The sequence below is a fragment of the Euleptes europaea genome, chromosome 7, assembly GCF_029931775.1.
Source record: "Euleptes europaea isolate rEulEur1 chromosome 7, rEulEur1.hap1, whole genome shotgun sequence".
NCBI lineage: Eukaryota > Metazoa > Chordata > Lepidosauria > Squamata > Sphaerodactylidae > Euleptes > Euleptes europaea.
In genome coordinates, this window is record NC_079318.1 from 62,900,750 (window position 1) to 62,911,230 (window position 10,481).

The 10,481-nt window shown below is 42.8% G+C and overlaps 1 protein-coding gene across 4 annotated transcripts in view; it reads left to right on the forward strand.

Annotated features, from left to right (window-relative positions):
• SLC8A1 (solute carrier family 8 member A1) overlaps positions 1–10,081 on the forward strand; it is a 290,502-nt gene extending 280,421 nt beyond the window's left edge. For all 4 annotated transcript variants that reach the window (XM_056853928.1, XM_056853930.1, XM_056853932.1 and 1 more), the window contains one exon: positions 9,209–10,081. In XM_056853928.1, coding sequence (XP_056709906.1) covers positions 9,209–9,585 — 377 coding nt within the window. In that variant the 3' untranslated portion in view covers positions 9,586–10,081. The remainder of the gene's footprint in view (positions 1–9,208) is intronic.
• The last annotated feature ends 400 nt before the right edge of the window (positions 10,082–10,481 follow it).

A 10,481-nucleotide genomic window follows, 5' to 3' on the forward strand; every position in this document is an offset into this window, starting at 1 on the left:
AATACCTTTATTGGCATAATACAGATTGTAGAAAAATAAATAAATAAAAGATAAAGGATAAAAACTTGAAATAGAGTCTGAATATAATTCAATCCCCGGTACTGTGGTCCTTCTTCAAACTATGTGCCCATTGATTGACCACTGTCATCAGGAATCTTGCCACCTTTTCAATGATCCGTGAATCACGGTCTGCTAGTAGTTTGTGAAGCATCTTGCTGCTGTTTGGAGAAGAGTACGGGACTAAAGGTTTTGTGAGATAGCATATAGGTGGCAGTCCAAAAGTATGTGGGACAGAGAGTCAGGGCAGCCTGCGCCACATCTGCAGACCCTTTCTTCATAAGGTGTTTGCCTCTTTAGTAGTGGAAGCAACTGCAGTGAGGACTTCCAAGAAGGCAAGCTGTCCTCATTGTTGTTACAGAACTTATACTTTCAAGATATCCCTTATATTAGCCTAGTGTGTTAATCTGAAGATCTTCCCTAAGGACACATGTTCAAGTAGGCAGTTGAGTTAGTTGAGAGTGTTTGCATGATCCTCTTGGAGTTCCTTCTTAGATTAAAACTGTTTGGACTACTCCTCATTCCTCTAGTCTCTATTTTGGAACCCAGAAGCTTTACATGGTGACAGAAGTAGGGAATGAGTAGTGTGCTGGCTTCAACTGCAATTTATTTGGTGAATTAGGAGCTGTGCATGCCCCACCTGCAGCAAGTGAGGCAGCCTCTGTAAGTAGCCCTTGTTCAGCATGGATCTGTTGCAACCACCATCAGGCCTGCAGCTGTCTGGGGACATTGAAGACAACGGGGGGGGGGGGGGGGTTAGACAGCAATTTGAACTTTATCTAGCAGCTATCAGAGCTGATGTAAACCTGATAAGGTCCAGTTGTCTATTTTTCTGCATTTTTCTCCAGAGTGATTCTGTTGGGGTTACTCCTTCGATTAAAACTGTTTGAACTACTCCTCATTCTTCTGTTCTCTATTTTGGAACCCAGACACATTGCACTCATCCCATGGGAAAAGCTTCCCCCCCCCCCCCCGTGCATATGTATAGTTGTACTGCAGCCACAAATACTGTAGTTGAGCTTTAATTCAGAAGTGTTTAAGGTATATATGTCCATGTGTTGGCCATATAATTGATGGTCTGTTTGTTTTTTTTAGATGCAAGCCAGAACTGTGGTCCCAGTACTACAGAGCTGCAAAACTGTTTTTTCCTGGACAGGCCCCTTTGAAATGAAAGCAGTTTGCTCAGATGTTCCTTGTGGGCTGCATGCCCCCTTCTTGTATTTTATTAACACTTCGCTCTTTTAAAAAATTCATTCCATCAGTACTTTGCCTGTTTCTCCAGCAATTAAGCCTTATTTCCTCCTCCTACATCTAGCACCATTTGACGACACCAGGTTTAACTTTGATGGTTCAAAAAGAGATTTCACTGCTTTTGAAAAGCTGTGCAGATTGTGCTTAAAGATGCAATGTGTTTCTCTGATATTCTTGTTTGACGTCAAATACTCAGATCATTTAATTAGCCTGAGTCTGTGGGACTAATTGTTAACCAGGGCCATGGGGGGGAGGCAAACACTGCAAATCTCACCTGATTCTCTTTGATTTTCAGTGAGCTCTGGTGATAAACATGTTCCTGTAAAGTTTTGCCGCCTCTGCCTTTCCATATTGTTTTGACAGTATAAGTAGGGAGAAGAGAAATCCCCAGAAGTAATCCCATCCCGATAACATTTATAACCTTTTATTAACTCTTTAAGGAATGTTCAAAGCATTTCACATGCTTCGACCGGAAGGTTTCAGGTGGCCTGGGGAGAGGAGATGGGGAGGTGCAGCACTTCTCATTAGGGTTTCAAGTGGGCTAAAACATAGCCTTGGCTGCCCCTTTGTCTTTAACAGAAGCTTGGCATGTAGGAATGAGCAGGCTTCATGGCATGAAGATAAGATGAGCACTTTAAACTGTTGTTAAAGGCACTGGACAGAAGCCTTTTTTAAAAATAAAGATGACAGCCCTTTTGTAGCAGAAGTGAAGAATCAGAGCCAAGGTCACTGGCCAGAAGGTAGGTGGACAAGCCACAGAACAGAGCAGGAGAGTATGGGTATGGAGGCTGGCCACAAGGAAGTAAGCCAACGAGTTTCCTAGAGGCTTTCCTCAGTAGCCGGTTGCCTGCACTGAGGGTGTACTATGGGTTTTCAGCTTCAAAGTAGCCCTTTATGTATGACATATATAGAGAAAAGCCAATATGCATATGGGGGAGTAGGAGCCGGCAAACGGGTGCTAGGGCTACATTCTGATGAACACACATGAGCCACATTTACTTTTTTGTTTTTCTTATTTTGATCTCAATGTGACATTGTTCAGGGCCGAATTGGCCATGTGAACAATATAACTAAAGTACATGGGCCTACATATTCAGTCATGAGTAGGAACCGTGCTCCCCCTACCCCTCTAAACCCAGCGACTCATCTCTTTACGTATGTCATGCATTTAGGACTTGTCAGATATGGTGTAGGATTGACTCTCCCTCAATCATCTGGCTTCCAGGCTTAGGAGGATTCTTACCAGTAGTGTCTGTTGTCTCATCTGAGATGTCTACAGTTCCCTCCTGCATCCAGCAGCCCTGGAAATGCAAAGAGACAGCACCTGGCCCTCATGTTTCTGATCTGAGCTTTGCAACTCCCAGTGCTGAGTTGTCCATTCTTGTAACGCCCATGCAGCACGAGAGCTGTCTGTGAGGGAGACCTTTTTCAGCAGCAGTCGCACTACCAACATTACATACTACTAAAGTTTGAATCTCTCTATCTATCTGAATTCACTGTGTGGGTCCCATGTAAACCTGTGGCACAGCAAACCAGTTTAGCACCATTGATGTTTTCCTGGATTTAAATTTATTAGAATGTGTTAGGTATCCCACAACCTGTTCAGATAATAAGGATGTATTGTGCTACAGAATGGATCACGTTGTTTACTTCCCCCAAATATAGTTACTATTATGTCCCACTCTTCCTTCAGGAAGCTCAGAGTGGCTTACACCAGCAGTCTCCCGTCCAACTTACTTGGGCTCAGACCTGCTTAGCTTCAATGCTGCTAAGAGCATCAGGTGCTCTCAGACTATTTGCTGTATAAATTAAGAATGGGAAATAACCAATACTGCAGTGGTCAGCAGATTGTAAGGCAGTATATTTGGTGGCCTGTGCTTTTTATCATATTCATCAACTGGATTAGGAGAGGTCTGTGACCCATGAAGTGGAAAGGAAAAGTCAGGTGATTATTTAAGAAGTTATCCACCAGGCTTACACCATCCAATTCCTCCTTGGGGACTCGTAGACTCAGGAGGTCCTTGTCAAAGATGCTATTGAGAAAGTTCTGGATAACATTAAAGGGAGAGGATACTGCTTCAGATAAGTCATCTCAAGATCTTTAGCCTGAATTAAACCACATGGGCTCCATCGAATCATTTGTGAAGCCAAGTCCCCATTGGTGGCTCTTCAGAATGTTTCTCCCCACCTAGTGAAATAGCTATTCTTCATAGTCCTAAATCTCAGAGCTGAGCATTTATAACCTCAGCGGAGACTGCAGATTTCCAGTCCATCATCTCATTGTTCCTGTCAGGAAATGCCCCTCAGTCTCTCCCCGCCGTGGAATGCAAAGCTCATTCCATTTCCTTAGAAAATGTGTATCTGGTGTAAAGTGAAATGAAAAGTTTATCTGCGGTGTTCCATTCACATATGCAAGACTTTTCTTGATGTGATAAATATGTATTATGTGAACCAGAATTTCTGCTGCTTTCTGCTCACTTCTGTTAATTATTTTCCTGATGGTCTTCTGCGCCTTTTAAGCAATGCACTCGGAAGCTTCCTTCCTTCACTGTGACAAAGAGAGGCCTATTGGAAAAGGGGTGCATCCCTTCCTCTTCATGGGACTCGGAAGCAGGAATAATAATATTGAGGGAGGAAGGGAGAGCATTGTATACCAACTAGCCCTAGAGCCTTTCACGTGTAGTCTTCATGTGAGGCTGCACAGAGCCTACAGTGATGGCCACCTCAGTTCAAATCTCACCACATTCAAAAACATAATGGAATTTGCTTTTGACAGCTCAGCCACTGCAGTTTGTATCTTTCATTCACTACCCTGGTAATGTCTGAGATCACGAGGAAAGAGTCTAGGATTACAGCTACCTCCCACCCCAGTGGGGGCCCTGTTTCAAGGAGGGGTGACATTGCTGCGAGAAGGGGATGTTTCATTGTCCATGTGATCATGGATTCCTGACATTACCAGAAGCATAAAGGTTAAACACATACGGCAGGAGTATCCTTGTCACTGAGGTGATGTCAGAAGAGAATGTTAGATGGTGAGTGTCCCCTCCATCCATAAAGTGTGGATTGTCGAAATGCTTACCTCCCCTACAGGTTGTAAGGGTTGCTGCAGATAATGCTGTTGACTTGATAGGAATATTTGAAAGTATTTCTTGTGAGGAGTAGGCCATTTTGTAAATCTGTGGATGCTGGATCTATGCTAGCACAAAGAGGAAACAGAGATGTTAAGACTTTGCTTATTCTCTGCCACACTGGTGCTACTATGTTCTGTGGATCGAGTCTACAAAACCATGTGCATGAGAACTCTGCAGTCTTAATTCTGCCTCAGAAAAAGACCTGCCTGAGAAAAAGTTTCCACATTTTGTCAGGAATAGCTGGTCCAAAAATATTGCACCGTTTCTTTTGTCTCTGGAAACGAGAGTTCCTCCCCCAACCCCAAAAGCTTCCACAGCAAACAAAGCACGCAAAAAAATCCCTTTTTTTCTGAGTACAACCACTTTCCAGGGTGTGGGCACCCAGCTCCTGAAAATGAAATGACATTTAGCATCGCCTTTTACTGCCAGAACAGCTAATGAAACTCCATTTTAAGGAGTATTGAAATAGAAAGCTCCTCTTTTTGTTGGTACGTCTGTTTGCAATGCTTTGGAAGAACTCATTATGAAACATGTTTCATTTGCTAAAAATTACTTACACTTCTGTAAGCTAGTTAAGGCTGAGATGCTTGCTGAGGGAAAGTATCTCTACTCTAGTTGAATGGTAGTGACATTTGACTAAACTGCAAATTCACAGATCAGCGTCAGAATCGAACGCCTTGCAATAAAAAAAATAAGCCATAGAGATTTTTTTTTGTTTCTGGCAGTCATCCCTTAACTTAAGGGGAAATGCAGATTGTATGCAATCAGCCTGACAATAATCTTCCATACATTAAAAATGACACTTTAATCCTTGAATGGGCATTTGTAATCATTTCCATTTTCTGCAATAGCATACAGTTTATAATTTATGTGCCCTATATGCTTACGCAGAATTGGCAGTGCAAACTCATTTCTTTGTTCCTGTTTATTTCTATAGCATGTAAAGTGACACAATACTTGCATATTAATACAGTAATTAAAACATTTCACATGTATTATCTCAGCCATCCTTACAGGTAAGAGGCCAGTATTATAACCTCCATACTGGGGAGGGGGAGGGGAAATAGCAGCTTGCTTAAGACTACCTAGTGAGTTTATGGATGAGGTGAGACTTGAGAGACTTCCTAACTCATGGCTCACACTCTGGGCCGCTGTAGCACATCAGCACTCCTGCTGCTTCAGAGGTGCACTTTCTGCCGGGTTGACTTGTTAAACCTCACAGATGCGTAAAACTGCCTTATACTGAGTCAGACCATTGGTCTATCAAGGCCAGTCCTGTCTCCTCTGATTGGCAACAGCTGTCCAGGGTCTCCGGCAGAGGTCTTGTGGTTTCTTTTAACTAGAGATGCTTGGGGTTGAATCTGGGACCTTCTGCACGCGCAGCAGAGACTCTGTCCCTGAACCACAGCCCCTGGTCACCGAGCCTCTTTTTAGGCCCCTGTGACAATATCGGGGCAAAAAGCAAACTAAAGCAGATGAACAATTCCTTCTAGTTACATAATTGTGTGTGTGTTAAGTGCCGTCAAGTCGCTTCCGACTCATGGCGACCCTATGAATGAAAGTCCTCCAAAATGTCCTGTCTTTGACAGCCTTGCTCAGATCTTGCAAATTGAAGGCTGTGGCTTCCTTTATTGAGTCAATCCATCTCTTGTTGGGTCTTCCTCTTTTCCTGCTGCCCTCAACTTTTCCTAGCATGACTAATTACATAATTAGAGATGGGAATTTGACAGATTCTCTTTACCAATTTATTTACCTGTAGCAAAAGAATAGTTTAAAACTTTTTAAAGTTTTGTGTGTTCCTTAGTAGGAAGGGAAGGAAGAAATGTGTTAAAATAATGTTTTTAAAGCATCGTTTAAAGTAAAATACAAACTTTGCTTTGTAGGAGAGGTAGACAGAATTAGCAATCATGTTGTAGTTAGCAAAATGAAAGCACCCTGGCAGGTGGGTTACGTAGCATTGTCTATTATGCAAACACAGCAGTGGTGGACTGCATTGTACATGGTTCTGGCAAAATGAACTCCAGCGCACTCATCACATTGGAATTGTGGTGCTTGTATTGAGTGGAACGCATTAATAAGTGGCGTAATTAAGCCGTCCATGTGAGTCATCTAAATCCAAAACCAAAGAGAAGTTGATACATTATAAAATTCTCTTTTGAGGAAGGTGAATTCCTTAGCAGATTGCAATAAACATTTTATAGGCATAGTAATTTTATTTGACTTGTCTTGCTGAATAATGAGGTGATGTTTAAATCATGTCTAAAGAATTATTACCATTGGGAGAAAAAAACATGAATTAACAAACGCTGTATATCCCATTAAGCTATATGCAGAAGGGCAGAGCAGAGGATGGATATATTTCAGCATATCAGACTTGAGAAAATGGAGCAAGGATTAGAGGTATAGGATTTTAAAATGGAAAGGTCTGAAGGGATAGTTGATATCACAGAGATTTCTTCTAGGTAGGGCCAGTTCCAGGTTTTAGGGAGCCCCAGGCAGAAAGTTCCCAGGTCCCCTGTCTCACCCCCAGCCACCGGCCCCTCCCCACCACCTGCCTGTGTCCCTCCCACCGGCTTCTGCACAAGCTTTCCCGCCACCCATGCTCCCAGCCACGCACATGGCCTTCCTCCAACAGCCCTGGGCAATGCATGTGGCCAGGAGTGGGGGCAGCAGGAGAATTCACAAGTGGGGAAGGTGCACAGGCAGGGAGGGGGGCAGTGGCAGTGGGCCCCACCTCAAGGTGTGCAGGTGCCAGCCCTGCTTCTAGCTATTTGATTCTGTGGTCCATAGCTTCAGTTGCTTGCAGAACTAGCTAAGCTCTCTGACAGATATTTATCCAAACTATCCTCAAAAGTCTTTAGAGAGATTCCCCCCCCCCATGAACTGTACAACTTCCCTCCACCATCACTTATTTTAACAACTTTTAATGTTACCATCTTTGCATATATATATTCACATATTTTCCACATATTTCACATATCATCCTTTTTCTATATGTTAAGTGTGGTACTGGAGGCTAATTCACACCACCATGTTTGTTCCTGAGTGAATGTAGTGTAGCAGCTAAGCCTTGTATCTGGGAACCACCATGGCGTTGGTTTGAACCTTCCCTCTGCCACAAACTGAGTAGGTGGTCTTAGACAAGCTGCTATCTGGAGTATGGGGATAAAATGCTGACCTTCTTTACAGTATTTCTCAAAAGAAGCATGTGAAGTGCTCTGAGGATTCTAGGGCCCTGAGGCAGTGGCTTGACTTCACTGAGACTGGAACTAGGAGCAACAGTGTTGGCAACCAGGAACCTCCTAACAACCCACCACATGAGCAACATCTGAAATTCTGTAGTGGGGTTAAGACCTTAGATTCTGTGTCTCTTCCTTGTCTTTGGTAGTGTCTTCCATAAAACAATTTCGAATGGCAAGGGCATATACAGATAACTTCTTGGTATCTGCTCTTTAACTTTGGGGGGAGAGGAATCTAATGGTCAGATAAAGGCCAAACAAGTATACTTTTCACAAGTATATGTCTTTCCTAATACTGTTTTTTTCTCATTTAAGTGGGGGAAATTTGCAAAAACCCTCCTGTGGCTTAAAACCCTCTGTGGGCAGTGGCCCTGGCTTTGTTATGGAGTATCTTTCAGCGGCTCCTGTGGCTGTCACATAGGTGGCCACACAGAAGCCTAGTAATTTTAACATCAATTATGAAGCATAATTATTAAGTTGTTGTAGAGCCGCAGAGACAAAAGCCTGGTGAAATTGCCTTCTTTTTTACAGCAATTACAGACATTTCCACAGTGCTATATTTATGGGCAAAAGCAGCTTTTGAATTTCACTGTAAATTAACTTTCCTGCTATATTTATTTGGCCTCTTCTTTGCATGCAAAAGAGGAGCTTGGCTGCCAGCTGGGATTTCATAAGTCTGCATTCAAAACGCCACGGGGAAAAATACATGCTCCTTAAGTTCCTCATGCAGGAAATGGGAGGAGGGGAGATATGAAATTTTAAGCAGCAGTTGCTTGATTCCGAGCTATTCTTTATCCCCTTTTACCCAAGGTGACCTAGAACTGCGGAAGTTCATTAAGTATTCATTCAGCTCCTGGCATTGTCTTTGATCACCATTAAACCTTTCCACAAAATGGATCCAATTATGTATTTGGGGTGGGTTTTAAATGACACTTATTCTCCTTTAATAGAATTGCTGTTTGCCTTTGGAGCAGCACAAGACCAACAAATGCTTCAGGAAATAGAATAGTTGTGTGGGGGAGTACCACTAGCGCTTTTGCATATATAATAGAACACTCAAAGAGAGGCCTGGTGCAGACATAATGCAAACCATGTTCTTTAAATCAGGAACCAGCCTTGGGAATTCTTGTTCCGTCCCCCTCCTCTCCTCTCCTCTCTTTCCAGTGATTACCTCATAGACCAAAACCACAGTTAATGTAAACCATGGTTCCTTTGTAAATTAGAGGTGGGGAAAGCATGGTTTGAAGGGAGTTTTCTGATGGATTACAGGGAACCTGTGTGATGTGAACCATGGTTTGCTTCAGCGTGCATGTGTTGTGAAACCATGATTAATGTCATGAAGGGAACAAATATGAGAACTGATCTAGCATTTGACTTGTGTGTATGTGTGTGTGGCAAGAGTTCCCACTACAAAGAACCTGCTGTGACAGCTATTAAAAATGTAACAATTGTTTTCATCCTAAAATACTATGCTGGAGAAAGGGCAGATTACAGACAAGATAAATAATAATTTTTCTTTTCATTTTGCAGACACATTTGCCAGTAAAGTAGCAGCAACACAAGATCAATATGCAGATGCTTCCATAGGTAATGTCACCGGTAGCAATGCTGTGAATGTTTTCTTGGGGATTGGCGTAGCCTGGTCCATCGCCGCCATTTACCATGCAGCCCACGGCAATACGTTCAAAGTCGAGCCAGGCAACCTGGCTTTCTCCGTCACCCTCTTCACTATATTTGCTTTTATCAGTGTTGGTGTGCTCCTCTACCGGCGGAGACCGGAGATCGGAGGTGAGCTGGGTGGGCCACGGACTCCCAAGATTCTGACCTCATGTCTCTTTGTTCTCCTTTGGCTCTTGTACATATTTTTCTCGTCTCTGGAAGCCTACTGCCACATAAAAGTCTTCTAAAGGAACTATTGGAAGATAGCATCTATATGTATCTATATATAGAGAGAGAGATATATAGATATAGGTCTAATATTATTGAACGGAGGAAGAAGAGACATTTGCCATGTTCACTTATCTACTGATGGAATGTAGCTTTGCGGTAAAAGTTTGAAATCTGCAGGATTCTTCACCAAGGGCAGCACTATAGGAATGGAGACATGGATGCAGGGCCATCTTTGCAACTCTACCTACAAGATCATGATGGAGTTACTTTATATCCCCCTCCCTGGATAAGGACCGATCTGAGTGCAGTGACATAAGGCCAGGTTTAACTATATCATGTTGGGCTTAAAGAGGAGTTCTTGATTTTCTTTTAAATAACTTTGTTGCCTTCTTCATATCTCAAGAGTGAGCCAAATCGTCACCCTCGAGAAAAACAAGTGAGTGTGGACTGCCATACAAAGTCCAGGGGATTTCTAGCCCATGCTGGTTTCTGTTTTTCTGTTTTGCATTTATTTCTCCCCCATACTGTCCAGAGGGAGTACAAATTTCACATCAATCCTTTGTTGTTTTTCTGGACTCTGCTTATGATCAGCGTATCCAATTTCATTTTAAAAAGAAAAAGGAAACTTCTCAAACAATATCTGACCAGTGCTCCATTTGCTCCCAAACTGTAGATTACAGACATGCCCAAAGCCCTAATGTGTAACTCCTGCTTCAAACCCCCTTTGTTTTTCTTTTGTTTTGCCATTGTTATGATCGATCTGGTCAGATTGAATTTCAGTGGCCTCCTATGCCCTTCCTCCCTGACAGTCTTTACTGCTGTGCTCCTCTTCATTACTCCTGTTTGGGAATGCTTTCATGGTACTTGTTGTAACACTTTGCATGAATGAAGCAAACCATAATCTGTAATATAA